Below are 15,833 nucleotides of genomic sequence, written 5' to 3'. Positions count from 1 at the left end.
GAGGCTGAGAACAGCCTTCCAGCAGCCTTGCCCCCCTATCTCCCAGCCTCTTGGGCATCATGAGAATAACCACAAACACTGACCGAATTAGCAAATTATTCTTACCATATATTAAAAATACAATAAATATCCCCATGTTTGCAGTCTTAGAGCTCTTTGAGCACGACTCCAGTATTGCTTAGACCTCAGAAGTCCCACGGGGATAAGGACTACAGGTACTGCCTTTTCTCCCAGGGGTAAGGCAACTTCCCGAGACATGCCCTTGACCCAAGGTCGCTTCCCCACGCAGGCTGGGCACTCACCCAGCACCACAGCCTTCCTCCCGCTGCCAGCAGCCTGTCCTTGCCACAGCCAGCCCCAGCCCCCAGGACACCCGCTGGAGAAGGTCCATTTTTCCACAAACCAGTTTGCTTCCACCACTTCCCCGGGGCTGCTCAGCTCAGCCCCTGGCGCGCAGCAGGACCTGGTGGCAATCCCAGCGCTTTGTCCCCAGCACACACCACTTTGCATCCAGAGACCATCCCCTCCGCAGGCAATGGCTCCTCCTGGCCAGTCCCCCCTCCCACATTTGCAGAGCCCCCCCCGCGCTCTCAGGCTTGCCAAGTCCTCATCACCATCTTCCATCCCTTCCTCTGGGTGCTTACATCTTCATCACAAGGCAGCGGGATGCAAGCGCCAGCCCGCGGGATGCATCATGGCATGCAGCCGGAGCAGAGCCACGGGCCCGCGGAGGATGCTGAGCGCACAGCCATTGCAGCCACACAAATGCAGGCAGGATTTGCCACCCGGCTGCAAGCAATGCAGAGCGCAGGCCCTGAGCAGTAACCTTTACAGGATCCAACACTTTTGCCTGCTTTAAAAATCAAAAGGTCCCCTTGATAAAACACACTCGCTGCGATATTATTTCCCCATTTGCCAATATTTACAGGTGAGATGCGGGGCAGAGCTCCGGCTGGTGACTGCTTCTGGTCATCCCACCGAGGTGGCTGAAGATGAGCGAGGCGAGGTGGCAGGCTGGGGACGGGCACTGGTAGCACTGGTACAGAAACGCTGCAAACCACCCAACGGCTGCAGTGAACAGAACAGCAACACCAGTACACCAGCCGCTACCAACAACCCTCGTGCACGTATCCCCTGGCACAAAAAATTAGGGAAAAAAGTCCCAAACCCTCAGGATTAACCTGAAAAAAGACACTATGATGAAGTAGGAACCAAATTTCGTCGTGTCCTTTATTTAAGTACTATAAAATAAGAGTCCAATCCCATGCGCTTCCCAGGGGCATGCTCAAACCCCATAAAGCTCAAGGGAAAATGCTAACGGATATTTTGATGGATTGGTATTACTGGTTTTTACTCTGAGTGTAGGAGTGAAATTCCTTATAGTCAACAGCCACTGAAAAAGCTGCCTTTGCCCTTTTAAGTGCAAGTTCTCACCTGTTGTCAAACTGTAGAGATGAAGCTTCTAATCCCAAGTTTAGAAGCAAACTATGGATAAAATAGCAGCATCAGCACGTGCATCAAAATGACAGTCTTAAAATAAAATTAAAAATTAAAGCCTTAAAAACCCAAAAGATCAAGTCTTGATCTCATTTGTGTTCTGTCGCTTCCCTTAGTCTAAAAACCCTTTACCAACATTTGGCATGCCAGGGAGCTCTCCCAGTTTGGGTCATTTATCAGGAAATTAAAGCTGACGAGCATCAGGTATGTAATTTAAAAGGAGCTGAGAGATGAGTGAGGGGAAGGAAATCATCCTTCAGGAAAATAAACCCCAAAGCTGCTACTTCTTTTCAGCTTTGAGGACAAGGTCCGTGCGCACAGGGCTGGGCGCAGGGGATGGAGGGCAGCCCCAGCCCCTTGGGAAGAGCACGCCTGGCTAGCAGATGCCCTGGGTGCACTAAGCCCTTCCACGTCACAGCACATCCCAGTGCACCAGGTCTCTGTGACCTTCCAAGGCTCATTGCACGTTACTGGGAATATCGCGTGATTCTGTTTGATGACGCTGCCCTGACTAAAGCCACCGACGCTGGCAGGATTTACACTGTGCAAGAACTGAGGGGTAAGAAGAGAAGGGAAAAAAAGAGAAGGAAAGGCATAGAGAGTGACAGCATTTGCTCCAACAGCAAGATTTCATCCTCCTTTAACTGATATCCATAGAAATTCTGCAGGAGCAGGACCATCCATAGAAATTCTGCCATCAGCTCCAACAGGAGCAGGACTGTGTCCGGATATACAGAAGTGCTTTACCCGTGCATTAAATAAAACAGTTACCTTCTGATATAAAACCTGACTCTGATGTAATGATTTTTTTTCCTGATGCTTAAAATAGAGAATGCAAAAAAGCAAAGGAAAAAAAAAAGTCTCCAGGGCGACCGACCCGTGAGACGTTTGGTTCCTCGTGTTACAAATAAAACCGCATTCATCGGCCAAGACACCCAACTACAAAGCCCACACGTGAAGCGCAAGTGGAGAGCAAGGCACACACGGAGGAGCGCACGGACACCTTGCATGAAGAACGCAGCCGCCCACGAGGCCGAGCCAGCCCCCTGCCAGCCGTGCTGCCCGAGGGCTCCTCTTTTCCTTATTGCTGCTCTGTTCCTCCTTTCTGGTTTTCTGGGTTGGTCCGTTTTTGGGTTGTGGTGGTTTTTTTTTTTAATTTTTTTTTTTTTATTTGCTTTGCAGGCCCCAGACTTGGTGATGAGGGCAGATGGGTGCTAGACAACACCATGATGGATACAACAGCAGCAGCACGTGAGTGACCAGCCTGCACAGCCAGGCAGCTTCAGGATGTAGCTTCATCTTCACACACGTCGGGCAGCTCCGGGTCCCTGCTGCCTTCTCTGCTCCCTTGTTTTCTACACGAATGACATGAAATAAAGAGATTATAGGCACACAGCAATGCAAGATATAAAGCAGGGGGTGTTTTTTTCCAATGAGCAACCCGGGTCAACAACATCAGTATTAAGAGGGAAGAGCAATGAAGCAGCCTGTCGTGCTAGTACTGCATAAACAGCTCAGCAACATCCCAGCTCGATGCGCTGCAGCATGGGCAGCTTGTACCTGTGCCCTGGCTGGGACTCCGCGCCCTGAAGGCTGAGCTCTGCACTCCCCTCAATGCCCTTCTCCTGGCTGCAGCAGCATGAGGAGTTACCTGGCTCTTGGAGGGAGTCTTGCAGAGCAGCAGCAACGATTCCAAATTATCTGGTCTGTATTTGGGGAGTTCTGGTTTGCTTTCCTTTAATCTGATTTTTTCTTTTCTTTTTTTAAATATCAGAGTGATGGCTCGATACCATAAACTGCTTCTCCAAAGCCCTGCTGTAAATGGCAGTAAGAATGGAATGGTTCTACCAGAATCCTGTTTTCCCTACATGAGAGCTGTTTGATTTCAGTTTCTACAGCTCAGCACCTGAGAGCAGCAGTCCTTAAAACACACCTTAAAAAACACCTTCAAAAAGCTGAGGTAACTTACTGGCATTGTAGGTACACCGTGATACCTTCAGCCTTTTCCTCCCACTCCTAATTTCTGATGTTTGCTTATGTAGAAGGCTTGAGCTTTGCTGCAGCAGGATGGGACCGAGATGGGATGGGACAGAGATGGGATGGGACACCCTACCCCTGCCAGCAGGAGGAAAGGCTCAGAGCTCCTGAGGGCATCACTCTGAAGCATGACTGGAGACATTGAGGTTGACGGAGCATTTTGCTGGCTCAGGCTGGGCATCTTTGAAGGGCTGTGAGCTGCACCAGCCCGTTTGGCAAAGCCAGTGCCAAGCCCCAGTCGCACTGGCAGCCACAAGCACAGCAGCATCGCGCTCCGGGGCATCCTTGAGGTGGAACAGCTCCACCCAGGCCAGCCAGCCATAAGGCAGCCTGTGACTGAGATCTGCCCAGGGAAAGCTGTCCCTGCTCCAGGCTGAATGGAGAAAACGTGACACCTCCAGGTGCCACCCATGCACCCGCGGCAGGCAGGCTACTCACACCCAACGCACCCGTTTCCCCACCACGAAGGCGTGACGGTATCCGCAGGGCACCAGAGGTGATGCCACCCCGAGCATCTGCATCCCCCGGGGTGTCCAGCCTCGCTCACCCCAACCCGGCCACGGGAGAACCGGCCTGTGTGGGGAAGCCAGCTCGGCAGCGGAGACCAGCGCCGCTGTGTGTGCCTGGAGCACAGAGTGGCCAGGAGCCGGGGCTCTGGGGTTGTTGGCTGGCTGGGAACGACACTGAAATCACACATCCGTGTATACGGATTTTTGAAAAAAACAGACGTTATCAAAAATCATGTTCCCTTCTCTGCTCCAGCAAAGCCCTGCGATAAACCTGACCTTGAACCTGCAGCGTGGACCATTTCCCCGTAGGGGAGGCTGAGGAACAGCCTGTCATCACCCTCTTGAAATGATTTATCACCCCGTGTAGCAGCAGCGGTGTTTTCTGGCACAGCACTGCTCCCTGCCCGGCCGAGCCTGTGCCTGCGGTGCCTTCAGTGCTCCCCCTGCTCCAAGCACCTTCTGCCTCTCCAAACACCTTCTGGCAGAGCAGGAGGGGTGCAACACAAAACAGCGTGACACGATACCCACACAGTGGCAAATAGCAGCTAAACGTGGGTTGCACGTAAGGTGGGAGGTCAGTGCTCTGCAGTTTGCATGGGAGCCGGGGCTTGTGCTGTGAGACCTGCCGCTAGACATGAATTTCCATGAAATAACTCTTTTTAAGACATAAGACTGGATTTCTGTGACATTTTGTAAAGCACAGGTGAGTGAAGCCTAACCTGTGCAACTATCCAGGAGACCATGTTGCTGCTAACCACAGCAGCTGCGGGAAGACCACAACCACTGAGTATCTTACACAGGGTTTTGTGCCCAGCCAGGAACAAGCCTCACAGCACTTCCCTCTGAAACGCAGGCAGCACAGGACAGGGATGGAGTGGGACAACCTACAAAGAGCCAAATCACAGCATATACACACAAACACACCCTGGTAAGTGCTTAGTTCCTCCATTGAGTACCCATTAAGTACCAATAATCTGCCCTCATCTAGGCTGGTGAAGTCCTCTTGGAAAGTTCTCCATGAGAAATTTAGCCGCAGGCAGTGGCACCAGCCACGTCAGTCCCCATCCTCCTCCTCCTGCCTTCTCCTAACTATTTTTGGAGAATCTCTGCAAGTCCTTCCTCCCTTAGAGAAGGTGGCACCCTGGCTCTGGTGCATCCATTCACCTCGGAGCGATGAACCGGGCCAGCTCAAGCCTCCAGCACGGCGGCGCTGCTCCCAGAGGTATTTGGTGACTTCCCTGGTGCCTCAGCCCAGACGTCCCCAGGCCTGGGGGGAGGCTGTGTCCCACCTAAGTGCTGGATGCTGAGACTTCACACCCAGATGTTTAGAAACCAGTTTGTCACGGTTTGCACGGAATGTCGTTTTGTTATTTAACAGAATTAACTGGACCGACTGCTCCCCAGAAGGGGCTGTGCAGCTGGTGGGACACAGATGGCCATGTTTTAGTGAGGTCCTGGTGGAGGTGGGATGGTGCTGGCACGGAGCAGCCGACATGGGCATCTCTTTCTTTTGCATAACCCCTAAAACATTAAACCTGAGCCTGAATTATAAACCTCAGCCTTTCCGAAATTCTGTGGCTACTCCTTCCACGAACGTGGGGCCGAGCAGCAGTCCCTGCTAAAACCCAAGTGGCTTTTTCCACCCCTCCCTCTCCAAACGCCAAAGAACCACGAATAATCCTAATAAAAAGAGCATACATACGCATTAGCGTCAGGCACACGGAATTACTGCAGTAAAATTGCTCCTACAGGAAGGAAGGATGGAGCCAAACACTCTCGCTACCACACAAATCACGCAGGCTGAGGAGGGGACACACGTTTCTATAGCACCCAGGGGAAACACGAACACTGAATTACCTTAAAGACGGATGCAAATATAGAGATGGGTTTAAGAGGAGCCTGTCCCTGAGAGCAAAACAATGAGACAAAGGAAGAAAGTGATCATGAAGATGATGGCAGCAGGCAAAGAAGCTTGTATTTCTGTACCGAACAAGCCTAGCGAGCAACCTCCTAGTGAAACGGAGGATGGAGCATCGGTCACATCCACTTGCAGCCTGGAGGATGGCCGAGGACGGGCACTGGTAGCACTGGTACAAACCCACTCCAGCCCCTACCACTGCCGAGAGCTCCAGAGGGCTTCCAGCACACCGCTGGTGCCCAGCTGTGCTTCCCTGGTTCACGTCGTTTGGCACCTGTGGGGGGGTTGTGTCCCACCACGGTCACGGCACCCCCACCGCGTGCCGTGGGGTGGCTGAGCTCAGTGCCAGTAGAGCCACACAGGCACGGGGCCACTGGCTGGTGGGTCTTTGCCAGACGAAAATCCTGTGCCACAGCCAGTGCCTCCGTCCTTAGGTGGATTCGGGGAATGCCCACCTGCACCACGGGGCATGGCTCTTCCCACCAGACACACAGTTCTCTTTGCAGTGACAATTGATACGGATTTTAGTTGTTTATTCTGACAGCACCTACGTGCTACCTATCCAAACCCTTCCTGGGACTGGAGAGACAGACACCGAGCACTAGCAGAGACCAAGGGAGCACCTTTAGCAGAAACATCTAGCAAATTTAAACCCACCCTGCAGCCACTCCCCTTTACAGCAGTCAAAAACGATGCTGTAAACCTGGTCGCCCTATTTCGGAGCAGGCTTACGGCACCGAGCCCTGGCACTCTCTCAGCACAAAGCCCCCACGAGGCAGGTACCTGTGAGCTGCTTTGTGAGAAGCTGCTTCTGCTTGGAGACCTGGGTCAGCCACTTTCTAACCTCCCTGTCCCCGCTGGCTTCCTCGTGCCTAGCCTACACTGACAGTATGGCCCCAAGGGCTCTTCTGCTGTCTTTTTTGGGAAGGCTGGAAAACAGGGTAGGCTTTCTCAATACAGACTGATCCCCCGTACAGCAGCTGACAACCACATTTCATCAATAGTAACAGGAGCCATAATGGGAAGGTAAATTGGGTCTGTCAAAACACAGCAATTAATTTGATAGGTAGTAGTTGCAATAAATGAGAGCAATAAAATGTGGTGAAGCCAGCGCTGACTCAATTAGGAGAAATCTGGAGCAGGCAGAAGAAACGTAGCACTAACAGAAACCCAGAACATCACTGTGAATTTCAAAAACGTAACTGGCAAAATTAGAAAATGATCATTTGCTTCTGCAGCCACTGTTAATGAAGGCTTGAACCTGGGCATGGTCTGCAGGATCTGTGAGGTTCGATGAATCACCGCATCTTCTGGGAGATCCCGCACGGAAGGCAGGACCCTGTGCCACCCCACTGCCGTGCAGCTCCCAGGGTAAAGGGACAGCTGGCAGCGCTCGCACACGGCTTCTAGGTGTGTGTGTATGCTCTCGGGGGAGAGGCAGCCACTGCAAAACAAGAATTGCTACACTGGGGCATCCTCCTTTTAGTTCCCTTCAACCCAGGGAACGTGCCTGCTGTTTTAACAGCTACCTTTTTAACTCTTCAGTGCTATTAAACAAAGCAATAAATAACACCCAGGAGAGGATTTGCTTCTTCCAGGTCTAAGGTGTGCCCAAAAGAGCCCTCTCTCCTCCCAGCACTAATTTAAGAACGATCTCAAATCACTGGTGCCTTAATGGTGTCCCTCCAGAGGAACAACGGTTGTGACAAACGTGACAGACCTCCTGCTGTTGCAAAGGCTTCTGCCCATGCAGCTTCTGCACGAAGCATTGCCAAGAAGAGCCCAGCGCACTGAGTATAGGTAATGCAGGGAGGAATCAAAAAAAGGTTTGAGCACATGATTCAGTTTCCTCCTCGCCAAATCCCAAAGACTGAGCTTAAAGGACAGATCCATTTTAAGAACCATCAATTAGGCATCAAGTACCAGAAAGCAGACTCAGCTGACAGAGGATTTCCTGCAAAATACACGCTCAGTACGGGCACAGATGTACGATCCTTGAAGCAGCAGTGAGGGGGGCTCTGGCAATTTCAAACAGCCTAATTTAATAAATGGAATGTGAAACCGGACTTTTCCAATTGCTTTTCTTTTTGCCTATAGAGAAGCACAAGTTATTTTCTACCTTTAACCAGAAGGAGATGAAATATTACAAAAGCTGATTTCTCTATATATATAAGGACGCTGCCCCTGGGGAGGAGAAGCTCTGTGGCAGAGAGCTTGGGAACTTGTGGCTTGTTTTTTTGCTCAGGTCCTTATAAGCAACCACACAGCAGCGTGGCCAGAGAGCAGTGGTGGCTGTGGGCCCTGCCCTTCTGACACATCCCACTTTTGGGGTCCCCCATCCAGTTGCAGGGCTGGAAAAGGTGCCTGATGTGTAGGAACCCTGCAGAGCCTTTATGCTACAACGGTATTACCTGTTTCTGCCAGATCCTAGAAATTTATAGTCATCCAGACTTACTCAACACTGAATATTTAACCAACACAGCGCTATTCACAACATTTGCACGGATGTTATATTTTATACGTGTATTAAGGGTGGTTTTACTACAGAACAACTCACTAGGAGTTAAGAACTGGATGGGCTTAGTACCTGCCTCTGTTTGCCCCTGTGGAAGTCCCACTGTAAGCAGGAGGTAACTCACCGAACAATGAACATTCCCATTTAGACTCAGTTTACATAAAATCCATGTCATTAGATTCAACAAATCTATTTACATTTGAAGTAATTTTCATTAGATTCAATCAGTCTAGCATTTTTCAAAGTTGGAAATAATAATCGACATTCCTTAAAAAAATCCAAACCAACCACATTCCTGCTGTAGTGTTTAATATACGACACTATTTGTGGAAGAGATTTAGCCAATGCCTGTCTTTTGAACAGAAGGGTTTCGAGATCAGTTCTCAAAGCTCCAGTTGCGTGTGACTTAATTTAGGATAAAGTCAACTGTTACTGCCCAAAATTGACACCGATGGCTTGAGGCTGAGAAATTAAGTGCAGGAGCTGGTGCAGTGCAGGGCTGGCCCGTTCATGTGCTTTTTGCACATTTCTAAGCGCTTGCACTGCTGGGCAGGGACCAGCCTGGCACGGCTGCAGCTCCATCCCTGACCTGGCATGTCTTTGTAACCCAAGGGCACTGGGCACAGCAATGCAACAGTGGAAATTATACACTTTTATACTTTCGTATATTTAGTATATACTTTTATATATTTTCAGTCTTGTACAAGGAGCCTGAGTGCAAACAGAGGCTGAAATGAGTAGAGACAGGGGAAGATGCTGGTTCTGTATAAGCCGAGAAGAATTTGACTAGCACCTTTAGAAAGCAGACAAATAAAAGTGGAGGCTTACAGCTCATCCTGAAGGCCTAAAAACATTTTAAAAGGGATTAGACATGGACAGTGTGGCAAATCAGGAACATCACAGCCACGTGAGATCTAATGAACTTTGAGCAGATCACAAAGCACCCGGCTCCAGGCACTAACCACAGCATCAAGGGTCCAGAAGCGTTCCCACCAGCTGGTTAGTGGCATGGGCTTACGAGTCTCCCAAAGGTAAAGGGAGTTGGAAACAGGTTCGGGCTAATAGAAGAAGTGACCACCTTAAAATATCAATTGAGGCAGGGTTTATAAAGAAGAAATCCTGCTTTGCTCTGAATTAGCTGTCCCAGACAGCAGGAACCTCACAATAAATTTTTCTTCAAGTTCCACCATCCTAGAGCAATGCAGTGGCCAGGAACGACAGCAAAGATACAGGGAGGGATGTGTGTCAAATTAGCACTAATTTGGAAGGCAATGAGCCAAGGGAAACAAATGAGAACAAACCCCTGGTGCTAAGCTGGCACGGGAGCTGTGACTGCTGCGCTCTTCAGATACATCCCCGCAGCAGCGCTCGCGTGCGCGGTGTTTAAATGTTAAACCAGTGTCTAACACTAACTGGTCCTGGACTCGAAGGTAAAGCCTTTGCTGAAGTCTCCAATACACAGCTGGGCCCTAAAGCATTATCATCCTTAATTGAGCTGTGCCCTGAAATCCCCGCACACCCGTGACAGCCAGACTCTATTTGCATCATCAGAGGCGCACGGAGACTTAGCACACCCTCACGGGAGTCTGCTAGGCACGGTACTGGGATTTTGGGTGGAAAAGGAACGTTTTAGGACAACACAGTTGCGTTGCGAACTGCAGCCTTACAGATCCTGTGGGGTGAGAACACGAAGATAATTGTCCCAAGTCAGGCTGATGGTCCAGCTGTTACTTAGGAGCGTGATGGCCCAGAATCTTGGCTCCAAAAAGGACCAGTAACAAAAATGAGGGAGAAAGAGTAAGAACCAAGTAAAGGAGAAAGGAATCCTCCCCCTACTCCTGTACATCCAAGACCACTGTGCTTAAAAATTGTTGACAAATTCGATTCATCAACATTAGATCAGTCAGTCAGTCATTTGTCTATTCCGTTTTTAATCCCAATACAGCCATTTGTACCCAGCCTCCAAATCAGCCTGTTGCAACGTGCTATTTCACTGGAAGCATGAAAAAATACTGTATGTTTTCTCAAATGAAAAAGCAATGTCAAAGTGTTCTCCACTGCCTGCCCACGTGCCTCCAGGCTGTCTCTGCCCCGACTTGGGTCCCAGACCACAGACAAACCACATCATCCTATTTTTGACACTGTAAAACCTGCAAACTGCTCATCTGGCACCTTATCTGTTGAGAATTAAACCCTCCAATACATATCTAGACTAGCCTGCAAGGAAACTTATTTTAGTTCACCAATCTCTAACGGATCTTTAATCACAGGTAAAACCTAACCCAAGTTTAGCACCTTACATGCGTTTAGACCAAACCCATCTTATAGAGAGAACTGCGTCTATAAGAAGACTTTTTAGGCTGCTTTAATGCGTTGTAATTTAATCCTAGAGGACCAGAGGTAGATTTTATCTTCAGTGGTTGATTTAGAAGGGAGTTTTGTCCTCAAATGCTAAAAAAAAATGATTTGCCAACCGCATCCTTCACCCTCCCCACACGCCTTTGCTCTGAGCCAGGCAAGGCCATACATACATACATCAGCAAGTTCCCTGGAGCAGACATGGATCTCTCCTCCCGCCTCGCCTGAACCTCGAACGGATTTCCAAAGGAGCGTTTCCTTAGCATGGCCTTCACTAGGATCTTGGAAGAAGAAAAACAGACCGGTGAGAACAGCAGGACTGGCTGGCTCCTTGACGCTATTTCACAGCAGTTTGACAACAGGTCCTTCAATAATTCAGCAGACATTTGACAGCATCAAGGTGACAGCACCAACTGAAGGAACCTCTTGGACTTCCAGGCAGCCACAACAGCGTTCCCTCAGGTGGCGAGCTCAGACCCCTGGCACACCATCACCAGCAAGAGGCCAAGCAGATGCTGCTGACCACTGCCTGCCACCCATGGTAGTCCAAGCCCATGAGGAGGAGGGACCGGAGCTCTCTCGGGCCATCCTCCCAGGCAGGTCCCGCTATCCAGGGGAAAGGCTGGTTTTCACTCCCCCAGCCGGCCGCTGGGGCAAGGGCCCATGTTAACATCACACCGCAAGAGCTGTGCAAATGGGTCCTCGTTGTGCTCAGCACTCTCTCCCCATGAGGAATCCCCCAAAGGCACCTGCATCGTAATAATTGCCCGTAGGAGATCTCCAGCTGGCTACAGGCAAGCTGCTGAGAGAGCCCCCAACATCCACTTGTGCTCCCCCCACAATATATAGCAAGTGCCAGCTATATGTTCTGTGGCTGATGTCCTCTTCCTGCTTCTCTGGCGAGGTCACCTCCAGGTCTGGAGCCTTCATTGAGCATCCAAATCAGGTGCCTCATAACCTCTCTAGGTTAGTGAAACAAACCACACTTGGGATGCTTCTGGTGTTCTGGGATGTCTGATGCCAGACACTTTGGGGGTGGATGCCAAACCCTGCAGCTCCTAGGAGAGCAGCCACGATATAAACAGAACTGCTCACAGGGTCAGGCCCAGCAGAACCAGGCTGCTGTAGTGCTCAGAGACACAAAAAGTTCACACTGGGTTGAAAAGCCAAGCTTTTCATGCCAGGAACACACGTGGACCCTCTCCAAACCTCCTTCACCAGCTGAAGGCTTCATCAAAGTACCACGCTCCCAACCCATGCAGAAGATGTGGCTGTGGTTTATACCTACCACAGCTGGCAAGCTCGGGATTGTCTTCACCGAGTTCTTCACCTCCTCCTCCGTCACCTCCACCACGGTACAGTGCTCCTCCTCCAGTGGGAGAGGCTCCTGGCCACCCCTGGTCAGCCACGGATGCACCTGTGTGGGGAGGAGCACAGAGAGGGCAGGGGCTGTGGTGCTGGCGATGGGAGAGAAATGGGAGCACAGGACCGATGACAGGGGTAAGTGCCGGTACTGCTCCATTTTCCACTTTCAGCAACGTGCTTCATCCAGCTCCCTTGGAAATTGGTGCAATCTGGTGCCTGGCCAGACAGCATCTCCCAGTGCCTGGTGCTGTCGCACCCACCGGCATCTTGGAGGAACCGGCACCCTCTGAACCAAATCTGAAATGTTTTGGAAATCTGAGTTATCCTGAGCATTTTCATCTTTTTTTTTTTTTTTTTCCCTTCCTCTCCTATGCATACACTTCATCTAGGGTTACAGGTGCTTGCTGCTGGGGAGAGTCAAGATCATTTATGCATCTGCACAAACGAGGGTTTAGTTGTGTAAAACGGAGCGCTCGTCAAGGCTTCATGCTTCTGCAACAGCCTCCTGCCTCTGGAAATAGCAAAATAATCCACCTGGGCACCACGTAAACCTCTCTGCACCCACGAAGGAGAGAGCAGGCAGCTTCCCACCACCCCTCCCCACCACCGCTGGGGAAGGCAGCTGAGGGCAGGAGGGGGCGAGGGTCTCTGCTACCCACACCTGGGGCGGGATGTTTGTCAGGGAGAGAGCTGATGGGTGCTGCCTTTAGAAACGCCTGCCTCACTCTCCAGGACGAGGAGTTTAATTAGGATGGATGCTCACTGCCTACTGCCACTCCAGCTGGATGCAGGTGTCTAGAGTGTTCTCCAAGGGCTAAGTGATGAGCTGCTTTACAGCACTTAATTAAGGTGTATTTTCCAAAGATCGTTAATCACGCTTATAATAACTTTTCCAAGGCATGTCACCACATCCAGCCGTAAGCGAAATGAGGGCACTAAACCCTCCAGCCTACCTGGGGCTTGTCAACATTTCAGCTAGGCAAGGATGCTGTCCAGCCATTTGTTCACGGTCCTCATAGGAAACGATCCGCTTCATTTGTTTTGATGGTGAACAACAATTCCAAAGCCAGCTGGATGGAGCAGTTAAGATATTTGTCTAGCCTAACCCCCTTCTATAATTTTACTTCCCTCTTCCAGCTTTTGCTACATTTATCTTCAAAGTAGACATCACAGATTTATCAAGGGGAAACGATCACATAGGAGAGGCAGCGTTGAGCTAATGCTTGCCAGCAGGAGGATGTTGGCAGCCACGTCAGGATTTTATCTTACAAGTAAGGGACGTGAAAAAGAAAGAGGAGTGTGAAAACAGGGGAAAACAGAAAGGGAGGGAACCCTGGGAGGAGGTGGCAGCAGCAGCCTGGAGTGACCACTTTGAAACATCTGCCTGTGCAAGAAGCTGAGGCTGGAGCCCCGCTACACACTCTGCAGGGCAAAGCAGCTCCTCGGGGTTTGTCTGTGACTACCAGTACAGAGGGAGCCTGCCATCCCTGTGGGCTGTGTCGGGCTCGCCCGCCCTCTCTAGGTTGGTTTCCTCCGGCCAGGGCCTTCAGCCGTGGTGGCGTCACCCCACAGTCACCAACAGCTGCCTCGTGAAGTCCCTTAGGTTCAGCTCTGAGGGGCTTCCCACCATCGCTGGCTGTGGCTTCCTGGCAGGGAGGGAAAGGGATGTCCCATTCTTTCTTGGAGTTCATTTGCTTCAGTGGCAAAAGTGCTGGTGGTGGCCTGAGACAAAGCGCACAAGAGCTGTGTGCCCTGCAGAGGATGCTGATGGACCTCTGCAGAGACGCTGAGATTCTCCAGCAGGTCCGGGGCGACAGGAGGACAGAAAGCCCTGGCAAAACCAGAATGAAGCCAAGCCCTACAAAGCATGATGTTCTACCAGGCCCGTTTGTTTTTCCTGTTAATAAGCATCTCCCACGTAACACTGCTAGAAACCAACGTGCTGCCTCGAGGCTACTGACCACAGGTCCCTCCCTGACAGCGCAGGTCCTGCAGCTAGCAGTGCCCACGGCAACGCTGATTCTCCTGGAAATTCACTGAGAATCAGCCAGCTTTTGAGTAATTTCAATTTAAATAAGGAAACAAGAAAGCTCTTGTCGATACTCCCCAAGCAAGCAGCAGCGACGGAGCTGTCACACACCGCAAAACGCGCGCTCTCCCCTTCCGAGGTGGCATGCCAGAGAAAGCTCCCAAAACAAACACCGGGAACAGCTCTGCCTCTTAGAAGGTACCAAAGGAAGAACAAAAGCAGAGGAGACAAAAGACTATAATACCAACGTCCAATTTACCTTAATTCCGGGGACAGTTATCCTTGTTTCTGGATTTTTATCCAGCATGCGTAGGATCAGCTCCTTGAGCTCGTCGCTTATCTGGGTTCTGAGTAAAGAAAAGAGCAGCACACAGTTAGCGAGGGGACCAGGTGGAGGTCCTGCTCCCCTCAGAAGACATTTTCTCTACAAACCTGGCTTGAGAAGAAAGGGCTGGCTGGCTTGGTCCTTCCACAGGCCCTGCGGTCACGGCTGCAGGGTTTGGTTATCCCCCTCTGCCCACCGCACATGCTCAAAATGCAGGACCAGGGATCAGGGGAATGGATCTAAGGGCACTTCTACAGACGGCACATCCTGGGGGAATTTCAGAAGGCAGATTCTGGGATAACCAAGTGGTGCTGAGCAGGACTGGCGGTGTGTCTGTGATAAGGAAGGGCACAACTTGATCTGCCAAATCCGCATCACGAGCTGGACACAACATCCCCACGTGGCATTCAGGTTCCCAGCCAAGCCTGCAGGCTGCCCTAATTACATCGCTGCCACCAACGCGGACCCATTCGGAAACTCGGGATTTCCTACCTGGATAGCTCAGCTTTGGTGTAACAAAAGGAGGAAAATCACAGATGCGACTAAGAGAAACACATTTAATTTTTGAACGCTCTTTCCAAGATCTAAACGCCAGAGTGCCTGAAGCCGCTCTATCCACACGGAACCCTCGGTCCTGCGGTCTGTCCCTCTGGCCCAAAGGCTTCCATGACTTCTGCTGCTAATGATGCCGGCAACATCTTTTAAACAGACTTCATCTGTACGACCAAAATTTTGAAATAAATAAAAATATTGAAATAAAATGCCAGCGTGTAACAGAATTGTAGTGAAAGCCTGCATCACAAGTGGCTTTTGAGGAGCTGTGATGGGAGATGGAGTTGGGTGGCATAAACTGTCACAGCCCAGCAGGGCCGGAATTCAGACTGGAAGCACCGATGAGAACCAGGTGCTGTACCCACCTCTGCACCCCTCCCAAGCAGAGGAGGGGAGAAACTATCATAATCCTAAATGAAGACCACATCACGGTAAGGGATAGTGTGGTTTGAAAAAAACTGGAGCTGCAGTTTAATAATTTAGGAATGCTTTGTGTGGACGTTGGTTAGGGGATCCTTAACCACAAGGAAACACTGCTTGTTCGGTGGGAAGGGACAGAAAGTGGCTTTAGTTTAAAGTCTGAACACTTGTGGAGCTGCACCAAGGCTCTGCAGTATGCAGGGAATATGGTCCGGACCAGGGGAATGGCAGGATGAGTCCTCGGAGGCGTCCCGCTTCCCAGTGACGGTTTAGGTGGGAATGGGAAGAACCGTGCTGCTCTCGAGATG

The 15,833-nt window shown here is 50.7% G+C and overlaps 1 protein-coding gene across 3 annotated transcripts in view; it reads right to left on the bottom strand.

Moving 5' to 3' along the window:
- Nucleotides 1–1,205: 1,205 nt before the first annotated feature.
- CAMKK1 (calcium/calmodulin dependent protein kinase kinase 1) overlaps nt 1,206–15,833 on the bottom strand; it is a 102,613-nt gene continuing 87,985 nt past the window's right edge. For 2 of the 3 annotated variants that reach the window (XM_040613862.1, XM_040613857.1), the window contains exons 13-17: nt 14,488–14,575; nt 12,123–12,251; nt 11,012–11,115; nt 5,901–5,948; nt 1,206–2,852 (exon numbers count right to left, since the gene is read on the bottom strand). In XM_040613862.1, coding sequence (XP_040469796.1) covers nt 2,780–2,852; nt 5,901–5,948; nt 11,012–11,115; nt 12,123–12,251; nt 14,488–14,575 — 442 coding nt within the window. In that variant the 3' untranslated portion in view covers nt 1,206–2,779. The remainder of the gene's footprint in view (nt 2,853–5,900; nt 5,949–11,011; nt 11,116–12,122; nt 12,252–14,487; nt 14,576–15,833) is intronic. The other variant, XM_040613871.1, reaches the window with a different exon arrangement.

Source organism: Falco naumanni, chromosome 1, assembly GCF_017639655.2.
Source record: "Falco naumanni isolate bFalNau1 chromosome 1, bFalNau1.pat, whole genome shotgun sequence".
NCBI lineage: Eukaryota > Metazoa > Chordata > Aves > Falconiformes > Falconidae > Falco > Falco naumanni.
The sequence above is the reverse complement of the archived record's forward strand: the minus strand, read 5'-3'. Positions and strand labels throughout refer to the sequence as shown.